Here is a 14,883-nt window from a genome sequence, read left to right on the forward strand (position 1 = left end):
TGAGCCTTGAAAATCCTTCATGCTCGATTATAGTTTATAGTCGCATCATGCATTCGTGTGGCCTGCGGGTTGGTCTGAATAAACATGCAAAATGCCATTATCAACTGGGTGGTCCACAAAATACTGCTGTTCCCTTTATACTGTGGGAAAACATGAACTTCTCCGCATAAACACTTATTACAGTAGGAAGGCACAATAACTAGTCTAGAGTGTGATTCTCAAATGGTAATTAAATCAAAGGCTGACACATGATGCTCATTTACAGAGATCAACAGTTACCATGATGTAACAGCAGCTGCGCCAGCCCTGTTTCAATCATCCTCAAAAACATGTTCGTCTTTATATTCCAATGTACTGACATATGGACAAAATAGTTCACTGTGGGATTTTGCATCCCGATTCACATCAAAATTACATTTGAAAAAAGGCTATTTCTACAGTGGAAGGATAGGAAATGGAAGGGGGTAGTGGGAGTGTGTAAGGCATAATGAAAAACAATCACTAAAAAGAGGTAAGATCCTTGGTGCCTGAGTGCACATGCTCACAGCGTGCGGTTTTAAATTGCAGGTTGGCGTTACCCACAGGCCAGATGACGGCCTTGTGGGAAACCACAGCCGCTGTAATGTGCTGGACGAAGCGTTGCCCTAATGCCCTCAACTCCATCCACCCAACAGCTAAGACTGTAAGTCACCAAGAGATCAGAGTTGGTCTACTTCATCCCCTGAGTCGCTGCTGTGGTACAGATCATCTTCCTCCTCCTCGTCCTCCTCCTCCTCTTCAAACTCTGCCTCTTGCTCCAGCTGCCAGCGACGCTGCAGCTCCTCCAGGCCCAGGAAGCGCTTCAGCAGCGCCTCCACTGCCTCCACGTCGCTGCCGCCACACAGGTGGAAAACAACATGAAGAATAGGTGTTATCATGTGTTTGTTCCAGAAAGCATGTTTGTTCGTATTTGTCTCAAACCCTTAAAATACGTTCCCCATACTAAGGTCCAACAATGACTGTGCCCCAAAGGCTGACACGTGGGATTTCTACATTTTACCACTGAAGTGCCAAAAATTCACAAAAATCCCCCTATTTCCTCCAGAGTATTATTCTGTGCAGGGCGGAGAAGCCTCTGAAAGAGCATGGGGCTCCAAACCCAGTGAAATCAGAATAATATCAAGAATAAAGAAGATTTAAGTGAACTATTGGGACAGGTAGTAGCATCTATGTACAAACTAAGTAAATCTGTAACTGTCATTAATCCATACAGTATGGATTATAGAGCCATACTCTGTGTCATTATTTCTAACACTGTTAATTTTATTTGTGCTGGCCAAGGTCATTATTGAAAACTAACAAAATAACGAAAACTAGCAATAAAAAAAAAACATTTTTGTCAACTGAAAGAAAAATTAAAAAAGGCTTTACAAAAAAAAAATGATAACTAACTGAAACTATATTGTACATTTACAAAACTACAATAAACAAAGTATGCCGAAAACGTCTTTAGTTTTAATCTTGGTCGATTTATTTGGCTGTTCATCTGTCCTAAGTGAATACATTTTTTTTTTTAAATGGTATGACGATTTCTTGAATTTTAATTATGCAAGATTTTTTTCTGACCCTCTTGAATCCTCGTATTTAACTGGTGCAGAAAATTATTTTTAAAAAATAAACTAAAACTAAGTATTTTCAAAAAAAAAAATAACAATTAAAACTGAACTGAAATTGAGAAAAAAAAGAACAAAATAAAAATAAAAACTAATGAAAAATGCTAAACAGTAATAACCTTGGTGTGGGTATAATCTATTGTTTCTTTTTTGACTTTTTGACTGCCGTATCCGGTTACTTTTGCTACCACAGCAGCTTCAACACAGGGATCAATCAAGCTTCATCGTGTATCATCCTATAATGATAATACTACTAGTAATGATAACGATAAAGATAACAATAAAAATAATAATACTGATTATAAACACATGTTTATGACATCCAGTGCAGAGTTGATGAATTCTACAATGCATATATAATCAAACATCTCATAGGCCCATATATCAGTCCTGGCCACTCTACAAGGCCCAGTGTCCTACCTGCGCCCCCCCAGTGTGGCGCTCTGGGTGAGGGGGTAGGAGAAGCCCGTAGCCAGCCGCAGCACCAGGACGTAGCCCCTCCCCAAATAGCGAACCTTCTCCTCCTGGACACAGATGTCACGCAGGTGGAGCAGATCCAACACCACTGGGAAACACACAAAGACAGCGGTTTGGAAAACGCTCACAGAGAACACGAGTCGCCATCAAACGTTTTGGAGGCACTGATCTCTGTCCTGTTACTGACCTTTCTCCTGGCCTCTCTTCCACAAGGTCAGCACTAAGGCGTAGAGGCTCACGGTCTTGAGCTCAATCAGGTTCCTCGCTTTGTCGAACACGGCCTCCTCCCACTCCTCCATGTTCTGCATGGCCACAAACAGACAGCCCGTCACATAGAACAGCTTCCAGAGGACGCTGTCTGCTCGAGCCGCAGGACACACACACACACAGCAAAAGAGAAGACAGGAGTGAGAGTCAGTCTGCAAACATGGGTGGGAACGCTGAGGACGGGATGCAGGTTAGGCAACAGATGATGGTTAGTACAGTTTGTGCACCTGAGCTGTAGTACGCAGCCGCCAAGCCAACAGATGATATACCTGAAAAGAAAAAGAATACAATTATTATTTTGGAAACAACACAGGAGCAGGCCGTGCTATAACTCTTACATATGTGGAAAACGGGGATGGGTCCATTTGGGACGTTTTAGGTCGAACATTGTGTTTGTACCAAGCGGGGATGATTTACATTAATGGTGTTTACTGCTGGCATAGATTTACACTCATTTATTTTACATTTGGATTTGCATGGTCATCCCTGGACAAATGAGTTGAAATCCTTACTTTCATTTGAACAAATTGTCATTCATGTGTGATATTCAGGAGATTAAGAACTCATTTTTTATAATGCATTACGAAAAGCAGTCTGTCGATATATGGTATAAATGATTACAAACTAAATGTCTCATAAAGAGTAACTGATACTTAAGTATAATTTAAACAAAAGGCAAATATCCCAATTTGCACAGTTTTTTCTGCTGCTATGGCACTGTAATTTCCCTGCGGGGATTAATAAAGTTTATATCTATCTATATCTATCTATCTATCTATCTAATGTTCAGGAACATTCTCATTAGCCATAGAGAGTGGAGGTTATTGTGGCGAAATTGAGAATGAGGTTCTTATTTGCTGTTGTTGCTGTTTTACTGTCCTGTTGACGAGAATGTTAATTGATGTACTTTTCAGTAAAATGCTGATTTCTTTGGGCTGAATGATTATCTTTTGCTGCAGATTTTATTTTAACTCAAGACAGAAGGCAAAATATTTTCTCTGAGACCTTGCTGTATAATGATCTGTAGTTTTGTAGTGGAATGACACGTTTGACCACTGCCACTGTGCTTCTGGTGGGCACCCTCAGTCCCTTACTTACACACACACACACACACACACACACACACACACACACACACACACACACACACACATACACTTCCTCACCAATGAGGAGAGACCAAGAGCGAATCCCCGGGGATCTCTTGAGGTGCAGCAGGGTGGGGCTGTGCTCCTCCACTGTCATGTAGCCCATCTGAAAACACAGGCCAACACTGAGATGCACTCACAATATGAAGGGTTTCTGGATAACAATGTGAAAAATGGGTCATACTAGATGAATGAAAAATGTGTTCTAGTAGGAGGAGAGCTGAATGTGTCACTACAAGGAGGGCAAAATGTGTTATGTTCAATAGTAAATACAGTTTCCTCCAGGTTTGTGGCCCCTGGACTCCACACAGGAGACAGCTCAACACGGAGACAGGGACGCTGGACATGACGGAGCTGGGTTTCTGCCCCGAGCGGACATTTGGACGCGTTTAGTTCCGCTTACCTTTCTCGCTTCAGACGTCTGCCCGCTCTCGCCAGAAAACCCGCAGCACAAGGAAACATAGGAGCTGCATTATGAGGAAGTGCGATTCATTTTACAGCAACTGTGCTCAACGGGTGTTACTTCCTTCCTGGAATCCAACGGCTCTGATTGGATAAATCGTCGCGGCGAGTGGGCACGTTCACTTTCTATCGAGCTTTCACAATAAAAGCATACGTTTGGTTTTGGTTTTTGTTTTGATCAGATAATATCAGTGTCTAATGGGGGCCAAGTCAACATTTGTTTAGCTGTTTGTTTAACCACAGATATCTCCTCAAGTGTTTGCTTTTGTTTAATTCAAAGGACGTCTTTGTCTCATTTGTGTAAAATTTTGCAGCCATTTTTGACCCCTAAATTCAAATGTCACGCATTAAAAACGTTTTTATGGCTATAATTTCGTAACAGAAATAAATTAAAAAAAAAAAAAAAAAATACGGCAGTGACAACCTTTTGCTGAGTTTTTTGTAAATCGATAAATCATTAAGACAATAGAACAAGGTAGTGCAAAAGAGAAAAACAGCAAAAACAAAACAAATTTAACCAAAAAAGGGGGGAAAGGATAAGTAATACATAAATTAAATAAATAAATTAACAAATAATAAAAACAAAACAACAACAAAATAATAATAAAACGCGAGTGTATGATATGAAACTCACTTAAAGACTTTGAAAATATTGTGTAAAATTAAATTGATAAGAAAACAAGCCTTATCGTCTTTGTTATTTTAAACATACCAATCAAATATAATCTGTATATTGAGCTCTCATTTAGAGTGAAAATACGGGAGGACTTTTTTTTTTTCCTTTATTTGAATAAATTCAGGCCAATGAGGTATGAATGTTACATGCATTTTTTCATTAGATGAGTTGCTGAGAATATACTTAAGCGTAAAAAATAGAATAAATAAATTACAATGAACAACAGATAACAAAACGCAAGAAAAGAAAGAAACAAACAAACAAAAAATCCGAGTCTTTAAAGGTGTAAACGGAGGGTAGTTAATTTTAAGGATATAATATTTAGCCAAACATAAAAATCAAGTTAATTATATAAGGTTCATCTTCCTAAAAATTGGGATTGCTAAAGATGAGTAACATACATCAGTCTTCGTTAGTGTGAAATGTTTGTCTATTTTTTTATTATTATTATTATTATTAATATTTATTTTGACAAATGATTCTGTGAATGAAAGCAAAAAGAGGCGCTATGGAAACAGTCTACAAAGACATGTTCAATAGTTTCCCCCCCACAATCACAAAAAGAGCATCTGTTGTTTATAGCTGGGAAGAATGAACAAATATCAGTGGACAGTCAACAGGAGAGACAGACTGGTTCGCATTTTTTCGCGCAGGCTTCGGCAGTCGTCGGTTCATCAGTTGTCGTCGCTTCCGGCTTGGAACGCCACTTTGTTTTAGTTCAGTTCTTTCTTTCTTTCTTTATTTATTCATTTATTTATTGCTGGGCATATTTCGTTTTGCTGTATTTAAGAAATACATTTTATGAGGATTTTTTTTTTTTTTTTTTAAAGTTTCGTTTGGCGCATGCTCTGTCGGCGAGCCGGCGAGGACACAATGGAGTCAGCCATACAGAGGCGAGAGCAGCCTGGCCACCGGGAAGCCCCGGCTCTTTGCTAGATTATGAAACAACTGCTGAGTGACTGGCGGGCGGTGAGGGCGACGCTGCCGCCACAAGCTTTGGTTTGCCGTTCAGACGTGGCGGAGTGAGCGCTGGGTCCTGCCGGCCTGCTGCAGCGAGCTGTGCCCTCCTCCGGTCGGGACTCCAGCTCCGGCTCCGGCTCTCCCCTGCAGTTTTTTTCATGCCTTTGTCTGAAAGATCAGTGCAGTAGAAACCATCCGGTGAGTTCCTGCCAGATTCGAAATTGTACCACTCAAACTAGCCAGCATTTCTTCCACATCCACCGCTAGAAGGTTATTAAGGCCAGAGGAAAATAGTGCCAGTGACTAACGTTAAATTCCCTGCAATCAGAGGAAAGGCTCATAATAACAGTGTATTATTACATTACATAGCAGCATTTGGACATAATTACACTTTACATTGTGTCTTTAATGTATTATGTATTCATGTTGGATTTGATTATTGATGTGTGTAGCTGGCCTAGGCCCTAATTATCACAGGCAATGATAATAATGATGAAACGCTTATCTGGGATCTAATATTTGCTGTCTTTTATTAAGTCATTGAGAGACATGCATGGTATTTAGATGGTGTTAGGTTTGTGTTTTCACACAATAATAGCTTCCAGCCCATGCTTGCCTTGTGTTGACTCATACAACCACAAAGTGATGTAATGAGCCCTCTCTTCTGGCACTGTGTATACAATTAGTGTGAGCCGTTTATTTCTGGTGAGAGGAAGCCAGTGGCATTTTACTGCCCCTCACCCCCCTCCCCACTATAAAGCGCGTTACCTCCTGTGCTCATGATAAGCAGAATGGCTGTGATAGGCCAGGGAGCCAGGCAGAGAGGAGGGTGGAGTGGACATAACAACACACACAGCAGCAGGCTGCAGGCACCGTCATCACAATGCTGCCAGGGCTCCAGAGGGAATGCTTAGGGCTGCCAGCAGGCAACAGACACCACTGGAACACATGACTGAGATGTCACCTGCATGCCATATCCAATTCACAGATCGCAGCCAAGAAACATGTCGGAGGTCAGCATTGCCAAGCGCAAGGAGAAGTGCGAGAATTGCACCAAACAGGTGAGTCTGCGAAGGAGAATGATAATGATATTTTCCGATTCAATACTTTCACGATACTTGGGTGCCGATTCAGTATGTATTGTGATTTGATATCTTGATTTATTGCGAGTTGTGTTTATCAGTTAACCATAGAAAACCAGACATCCTCTGAAAGCCCAAGGTCTTTAGTTTGTAATGTTTCAGAGGTCACTATAGGTCATTTTATACAGCGATGTCAAGTTTAAAAAAATGGTTTCACTACAGTCAAATGGCTGCTATGGGGGCTAACATCATCACACATGAATCAAATGTGGCTCCTTGAATCCACAAGAGTCTCAGCTTTCCAGTCAAAGCCAACTGATACAACTCCAAGACTGTTTAGGCCCCAGTCTGAACAAATACACCATTTTACAACAGGCCAAATGAACACATTTGGACTGCATGGTTTGTGGCCTGTGGGTGCCCAAAGAACCCATTTTCATTCAGATACCTGGAGGTCAGAGGTCAAGAGACCCCACTGAATATGCCACATTTTCCTTTGCTCAAATGTAGCCTAACTATGGAGCGATATTTAGTCCCCTTGCTGACAGCCTAGTGTGATATGCTGGGATTCCTTGCATTGTCTAGTTTGATATAACAATATCTTTAAATCAATTCAGTAATAATTAAAAAAAAAAAAAATCACAATTCTTAAATACTTTTTTCCCCACCCTAGTTTGTAGTAGTTTCCTTGATTGTCGATTTGTAAAAGTGTCTCTTGCTGACAGTGATGAATCTGGTTATTGATCTTCTGATTCTAGTGCAACAAGAAACAGAGTGATGAGGGCATCGGCTCCCACCAGGAGAATGATGAAGCCAACGGAGAGGTAGTAACCGTTCAATTTTTACTCTCAGCAACAAATGCAATGTGTTGTGCTGTTGCATGACCAGGTTTGTCATTAGCTTGTATTTTACATATCACATTTGCTTTTCAATTTCCATTGTTTCAGGTCAATGAAGGATCTCAGTTGCTGCTGAGTGCCTGTCTGTCCTGTGACGGCTGCTTGTCAGAGGAGGAGAGCCTGAAAATCTCTCAGCAGAGCCTGGATGAAGTGGACCGGGTTCTGGCCCTCAATAAGGTACAGAACAGCTTTGTCACCTACAAATGGCGCCAGTGCTCACCCCTCCACCTGAGAGAGGGACGTATTACCAATAGTAGCAACAAATTATCAGTATTTTGATCATTATTATTGCACCTGTCTGCTCTTTCCTGATTTCTAAGAAGACATGTCAATGACAAAGAATTGTTTCTGTAAAGGGCCCAAAAAGGTTCAAAATAGTCCACTGACAGTGACCTGAATCTCTTTTCTGTTTTCAAGTGCAGTGAGGACCAGAAAGTCACCTTGTACTTTCAGCAGCTCTGCACACTGCCCGCCTCATGCCCTGTTCCTGTTTGACTTCCTCCTGTTGTCTCTCTGTCCTTGCTCAGAAGTGCGATGTGTCCAAACACAAGGCGCTGGTCGTGTCGCTGTGTCCCCAGTCCCTGCCGTTCTTCGCTGTCAAGTTTGGCCTCGACATCACTGAGGCCACCCACAAGCTCTGCGGCTTCCTCAAGAGCCTGGGTGAGCCGTGGCACTCTGCACGTCTCTGTTTATCTGTGGGAGAATATAATACAGGCTGTTGGGAAAACCTGGAATAGTCTCAGTAGAATCCTGGATTTTTTTGTGCTGCATGTCCAGTGTGTTTTATAAAACACATTTGGACTTTATATTTTTGTTAAGTTTTCCTGTTGAATGTTATGGAGCTGTGTTATTTTGTTAGTATGTTGTTATTTTAATTTTGTCTCTAAATTGAAGTCCAGGTACTACTCCAAAAAGTCCTATTTTTAGCTTTCTGAGGCTTTCCAATTCCCTGTATCATGTGTTCATGGGAAACTGCCACTTACTCATCGGCATCTCTCGTGGATTCTCGACATTCTCTCCTACTCCCCCCGCCCCTCTCTCCCACTCTCTCTCTCTCTCTCCCTCTCTCACTGTCTCCTGTCTTTCTCTCCCTCTTCAGGAGTGCAGTACGTTTTTGACACCACTCTGGCGGCCGGCTTCAGTATCTTGGAGAGCCAGAGGGAGTTTGTTCAGAGGTACCGCAGGAGGCACCACGACTCCCACGCCTTGCCCATGTTCACCTCCTCCTGCCCAGGTAACCTCCCTCCTCCTCCCATCCCCAGCCTCTTCGACCTCCCTTGTTTTTCCTCTCCCTCCTCTCTTTAATTCCCCATCCCAGATTGACGTCCTGTCCAAATAAATGACCATTTCCCTAAAAAAAAAAATAATAATAATCGTAAAATCCTCCTCTGCTGCTCCTCTTGCTGCTGACTGTACGGTGCAGGCCATGTGCTGAAGGGGCCGGCTGCAGTTTGTTTCAGCAGGCGAGATAGCAGAGGAGCGCTGGTGGGCAAAGATAGGCGGCTCATGTCACACCACTCCCTCCAGCAGAGATAGGACCAGTGGGGAGTGTGTTCTGTAATGTTTATGGATATCGTTAAGATGGGAATGTACAATATGGCTGACTAATTTGAGTGCTGTTTGTAAACGTTTTAAAGGCTGTCTGTTGTATCTTTTTGTGGTATTAATGTGTGATTGTTGAAAGGAAAATCAACACTGAATTTCTGAAATATCATGGAATTTTGTTAGGTAGAGTATTTGACAGATTCACTGAGGAAGTCAGGGAATTTTACTACAGCCCGACCAATATATAGGTCGGCCAATATTATCAGCCTATCTCAGATAAATCAATATCATATCAAAATCATACGAAAACTTTTTTTTTTTTTTTTTTTTTTTTTTTTTTTTTACAGAACATAATGCAGAAAGTGATGTTTTTGTTAATTCCGAAATGAATATGTGATCCCTTTCGTAATTCCTTTTTCAAGTTTATTTGCTGCGCAGTACTGCTGTTTATCTATTTATGGAGCCCTCTGAGTACCTTTGTGTAGTCATATCACTACAAAAGCGGTGCCCAGTCCACATAGAAAAGGTTCTTTCATTCCAGGTTAAAAAAATTCACCATATCGGCTGCCATATTGATAATCTGTAAATTTTTTTCTCGCTGAAATCAATCTCAAAAATCATGTTACCCGTCACGTAACAGGAACAAAGCTGATTTTCTCCACAGCAAACCCAAGCACAGTGGAAACCAGACTGTTAACACCTTCAGAAAACATTAACAAAACCAGGAAGGAATTGAAGTTTAGGTCATGCAAGTGCTCAGACTTAGTGAGGGTCGTGGTAATTTGTAATTTCTGTCCTGAGGCAGCCACTTTGAATGGATCATGTGGACTCTTATCTCACCATTATCTTTTTCAGGTCCATATGAAGCATGTCGTGCTGTGTTTGTGTGTGTTCACAGGGTGGATCAGGTACTCTGAGCGTGTCCTGGGCAGCCTGGTCACCCCTCACATCTGCACAGCCAGGTCTCCCCAGCAGATTATGGGCTGCCTGGTCAAAGACTACTTCGCTAAGCAGCAGGTCAGCTTGGATCACGCTCCGTCACAATGTGCCTCCAGTCCACGCTGGATGTCACTGTTGTGTTACTCAGTAGGGCTTCTCTGATTCCTTGCAGAAGCTGAGTCCAGAGAAGGTGTACCATGTGGTGGTGGCTCCCTGCTTCGACAAGAAGCTGGAGGCGGTCAGAGAGGAGTTCTACAACAGTCTGCTGGAGAGCAGGGATGTGGACTGTGTCCTCACCTCAGGTTCGACCCCCTCGACCCTCCAGACTGCAGTGCCATGGCCAAAACATGCTTGCAAATCATTCTTAGCATTTATTTTAACCCATATTTACCCCCAGATGGCTGTTTCATATAGCTTCCTGTTGTGTTTTTAATATTTTTTTCAGTATTATGGGGTTATCTTTATTATTGCAGTGATCCATTATAGTTTTAGGACTGGAGCCTTCATATTAAAAAAAAAAAAGTTTTCTGACATCGTAAATGTTCATACATATCAACTGTTAAAGAAAAGCTTTGGTAGAGAAAAAAAACACATTTGGTCTTGACATTCATAGATTAATCAATTACTTATCATTAATTAAACTAATTGACAGGTAAGCTGTCAGTCCAGAATGTATGTCAGATACTTTCCTGTGGCTGTCTGAACTTCTGATGTTGATTTGACCTCACAAGACTAAACCAAAACCACGAGATGAATTTGCCAAAACCTGTTGACCCAAATCCGGCCATTAGTTTCACTACCTCTCTCACAGTCTTTCCCTCTCAACTATCCCACAACACGAGGCCTTGATTTCACTTCTACTTTGATTTTTTTTTTTTTTTTTCATTCTGATCATATAGAGATGTTAAAGCAGTGCTGATGTTTTGTGTTTCAGGGGAGATCTATTACATGATGGAGCGAGCCAAGGTGTCAGTGGAGGAGCTGGACTCAGTTCTACTTGACCATGTGTGAGTGATCTGCCTAGTTTCAGCTGTGAATGACACACATACATGTACTCAGTATTTGGTGGTAACATGTTACTCGTTGCCAAGTAGTGTAACAAAAAGTTGAATTATCCAAAATAAAATAAGACTTTCCCCATCCCTCATTTTATTTACCTCATAATTAGTTGCCCTCCCACTGGTTTGCAGCCAGCTCAGGTGAGAGATGGCAGTAAAATATTCCTGCTACTGTGATTTTTATCAAGTTAAACTATGAGTTGAACATTGGACATCAGTACATATTGGTTTCACTGATGATGCATACAGAAACACACCGGAGGTATAATTGAGTTATCTCAATTTTTGAACACAAGAACGGATGCTGTCAGCAGATTTGGATGTGTAACGGAAAAGTGATATCATAAATTGTGTAGATTAGGATTGCCTTTGTTGAACCCCCAAAGCGGAAGTTAAACTAACACAGTAGCAGTGTCAGAGGTAAAGCTACAACTGAAACAAGCAGTAATTGATGTTTTGTTAAGTAACTTAGCCCTGCGTGTTCTTTGATTACACATGCTAAATATGATAATAGGTGTTGAGAGCTTCATAAAATCATGCATCAAAGCAGCATATGTCAATGCAACCTAGGTCAGTGCCTTGCCTGGCAGTTTTTATGGCAGCTGAACTGTGCCCTGCAGGTTGGGAGAGGCTGGAGACGGGCTGGTGAGACATGAGGGCCGCGGCTCCGAAGGCTTCCTGGAACATGTGTTCAAACACGCTGCCAAAGAGCTCTTTGGTCTGGACGTCCACGAGATCACATACAAGACCCTCAGGTGAGAGACAGCGATCCGTCTCCCACCTGCATGAGGGGACTGTAGTCAGATTTAGCATAAAACAGCTCCAAATCCAGTGGTAAATGCACCTGAGACACAGGTAAAGATCATCCAAACCACCTCCAGAGACACTTTATTAACAATATATGAATCACAACAGGCCCCAAGCAGTTTGAATAGAAACATATTTGTCAAAAATGGATTGTCAGGACACTAGGAGACGGGGAAAAAGTGAGAGGATTGAAATAAATAAAGTAACATAAGTTAGAATCTGTTTTTTGCAAGTGAGGGAAAAATCTAATTTCAATATGTATACAGAGCACAATTTGTAATGTATTTATTATTTTACAGCGCAAATGAGATCGTGTTAAATTGAAGAATTTTGACAACTCTGTTTGACATAGTTGTTGCTTTTAAACCTTTAGAAGTAGGAATGTTCAATCAGGATACCATTCAAGCTTAGAGTGTTGTTTTGGTTTTTTTTAATCCATGTAGAGTTTATTACTCCTCAATCCAGTCCACTGCGGATGCATAATTCATTTTCACTGCTCCAGAGTGTTGCCATCTTGTTTATTTTAGATCTGCATGACCTACTATAGAGTAAATACCCCAGAACAACAATAATCATCATAATAATAGCACCTGATTTCTGTGTGTTTTCATTTGGTCATCTAGTACAACAGATGTTCATATATTTTCATATGCGTGGTCTGAAGTCTCTCTCTGGTATTTGTCACCGGTTTTTCAGGAACCGTGACTTCCAGGAAGTGACTCTGGAACGGGACGGGGAGACGCTGCTGCAGTTCGCTGCTGTCTATGGTTTCAGGAACATCCAGACCCTGGTGCACCGCATGAGGAAGGGGCGTGTGCCTTACCAGCTGGTGGAGGTGCTGTCCTGCCCCGGAGGTAACACGGCCCCCCAGTGGTGATGTGTCTTTACCCATGCAACACATGGGGAGGTAGCTAACACAACTCTGTCGCAGCCTAACAACTGAAGCCAATGAGCAGCACTTGATTGAGACCCAAAAGAGCAAAAACTGACAACAGACTTGCGCCATGCAGCTTGTGCAACATGATCCAAACCTTCCAAAGCCAGGCTCAGTATCCAGGGGAAGCACACATGAACCATACTCACACTTTTTCTGCAGACCAGTATTTTGTGCAGACTGTCCTCTTTCAGTTCCTGATGATATTGTTTGAAAATGCTTGATGTGCTTTTCCTGCATGCAGACGTCTCATCCAGCAGATTGTGCTGCATGAAGTTTTTTTTCACTGCAGCAAAGACTAGAGTGAAGATTTGCGTTCAGTAGCAGTGAAAATACAGGTCTTTTCAAACATTAGGGTTGTATGGAGTAGTTTTGCTGTCTTTTTTTTTTAGACTTTTTTTCTTTTATGAGGAAGCTGCTACAGAGTTCAGTGCTACTTTCCTCCTTGTGTGTTGTATAGACAGACATTTCCCCTGTGTTTCATAGGGCATGGTGATGATTAGATGAGTTTTCATTTTTGGGTGAGCTGTTCCTTTAAGATTTATGCTCCTTAATAAGCTGAGTACCCTCTATCATGTGTCTCTCATGTGTCTTTTCAGGGTGTTTGAGCGGCCGTGGTCAGGCGGAGAATGAGGTGGGTGGTCGGGTGGATAAAAACCTGGTCCAGCAGATGGAGGAGGCCTACAGCAGCCTGCCGGTCCGCCTCCCAGAGCTCAACCCCGCCCTGCACACCCTCTACCAAGACTGGCTGGAAGGCCAGGACTCCCCGCAGGCCAGCTCAATGCTACACACCCAGTACAGACACCAGAGTCAGACAGCACACACACCACCCCCACACATACAGTGGTGAGGATAAACACAGATGTGCCTGATGTGGACGAGGGGTCCTTGAACTCTGCGCAGACCCGGTCATCCACTGTGTCGGCACCACGAAGCAACACGAGGACCATGCTGCACTGCAGGCCAGTGAACTAAACCGGATGTCAGAAACTTGATAGTTGCCATTCTTCCAGTTGGCCACAGGGGGGCGATGTCTGTCACAACTCAAACACTGGTGGGTCTCCTGTGCCAAATGAGAGCCTTAAAGAAAATAAGGGTCCAGAGTCCAGAAGGCCACATAAATCAGTTTTATGGAGACAGAAGCAGACATGTCAGTCTGATATCTACAAGGCACAGGATAAACTCTTGACTGGCTGTTTGTATAATGGGGACGTGGCTAAATGAAAGCTAGGTACAAGGTCACTAGACCAGCAGTTGTGAGACAGAGCAATAAACCACTGACAAAACCTTTCAGAACTGGAGCTTATGAAACAAACTCTTGGACGCAGAATGTACATTGGGGAGCGTGTTGTATTTCAAGTCAAGATGTCCCATATGAGAGGTTAGGCTGAGGCTGAGGTGATCATGTCCCTGTTGTCATGAATGATTCCATGCTGAAAGACAGGCCGAGGCCCCATCATACAGCAGTCTTACTCTGACTACTATTGCAATGCATGTGCAGCCATATGGCATTATAGCGTCCCTACAGATGTCCTTAATGGAGTCACACTGCTGTAGTGGGGCAACAGGTTAAAGGTCTCTTCCGTCATGCACTGAGCAACATGCACTAAAAACCATGACTTGACCCGACGTGAGTCTCTGCTTATTTCCGTTTACCGACCCAGTGTTTGTTTTTTTTGTTTTGTTCATCCGTCCAAAAGGAGAATCGAAAGAATCCTTCCAAACGGTACCGAACACTTTGACTTTTGTTGTCTTCTGTTCTTGTTCTGCAAGCAAAAAAGTTGTGTTTTTAAAGGCCATGTTTTGTTTGTTTTCTCTGTTCTGCACGGCCGCACATGTGGAAGCAGTAAAATATTCTAACAAGTGAAGCGGTCTCATTTCAAAGTGGGCATACAATGAAATATAACCATCACTCACAGAAGCACCTGTGTCCAGCTCTCTTATTTGCCTCTACCTGCCTTATAATGAACATGATAA

At 42.3% G+C, this 14,883-nt stretch overlaps 2 protein-coding genes across 2 annotated transcripts; one reads left to right on the forward strand and one right to left on the reverse strand.

The window, feature by feature from the left end:
• Positions 1-9: 9 nt before the first annotated feature.
• Positions 10-4,086, reverse strand: cybc1 (cytochrome b-245 chaperone 1). The gene is made up of 6 exons (XM_030077560.1): positions 3,948-4,086; positions 3,563-3,650; positions 2,624-2,665; positions 2,317-2,487; positions 2,073-2,217; positions 10-870 (listed from the first exon to the last, which is right to left on the reverse strand). Exons 2-6 carry the CDS (start codon positions 3,648-3,650, stop codon positions 699-701), a joined length of 618 nt encoding a protein of 205 aa, XP_029933420.1. The 5' UTR covers positions 3,948-4,086; the 3' UTR covers positions 10-698.
• Positions 4,087-5,527: 1,441 nt separating this feature from the next.
• Positions 5,528-14,881, forward strand: narf (nuclear prelamin A recognition factor). Its single transcript, XM_030077557.1, has 12 exons — positions 5,528-5,840; positions 6,631-6,703; positions 7,483-7,548; positions 7,672-7,800; positions 8,151-8,283; positions 8,723-8,857; positions 10,067-10,185; positions 10,280-10,409; positions 11,042-11,114; positions 11,786-11,920; positions 12,669-12,826; positions 13,506-14,881. Exons 2-12 carry the CDS (start codon positions 6,647-6,649, stop codon positions 13,754-13,756), a joined length of 1,386 nt encoding a protein of 461 aa, XP_029933417.1. The 5' UTR covers positions 5,528-5,840; positions 6,631-6,646; the 3' UTR covers positions 13,757-14,881.
• The last annotated feature ends 2 nt before the right edge of the window (positions 14,882-14,883 follow it).

The sequence above is a fragment of the Myripristis murdjan genome, chromosome 19 (genome assembly GCF_902150065.1).
Source record: "Myripristis murdjan chromosome 19, fMyrMur1.1, whole genome shotgun sequence".
Taxonomy (NCBI): Eukaryota; Metazoa; Chordata; class Actinopteri; order Holocentriformes; family Holocentridae; genus Myripristis; species Myripristis murdjan.

What these genes read in the sequence shown, in the direction of transcription:
- cybc1 (XM_030077560.1), bottom strand. Translation starts at nt 3,650, where the DNA reads ATGGGCTACATGACAGTGGAGGAGCACAGCCCCACCCTGCTGCACCTC. An exon ending in GGCTGCGTACTACAGCTCAG is followed by an intron (nt 2,488 to 2,623) that starts GTGCACAAACTG and finishes CGGCTCGAGCAG; the next exon opens with ACAGCGTCCTCTGGAAGCTG. An exon ending in GAAGAGAGGCCAGGAGAAAG is followed by an intron (nt 2,218 to 2,316) that starts GTCAGTAACAGG and finishes TGTGTTTCCCAG; the next exon opens with TGGTGTTGGATCTGCTCCAC.
- narf (XM_030077557.1), top strand. Translation starts at nt 6,647, where the DNA reads ATGTCGGAGGTCAGCATTGCCAAGCGCAAGGAGAAGTGCGAGAATTGC. An exon ending in GTTCACCTCCTCCTGCCCAG is followed by an intron (nt 8,858 to 10,066) that starts GTAACCTCCCTC and finishes GTGTGTTCACAG; the next exon opens with GGTGGATCAGGTACTCTGAG. An exon ending in GGTGCTGTCCTGCCCCGGAG is followed by an intron (nt 12,827 to 13,505) that starts GTAACACGGCCC and finishes GTGTCTTTTCAG; the next exon opens with GGTGTTTGAGCGGCCGTGGT.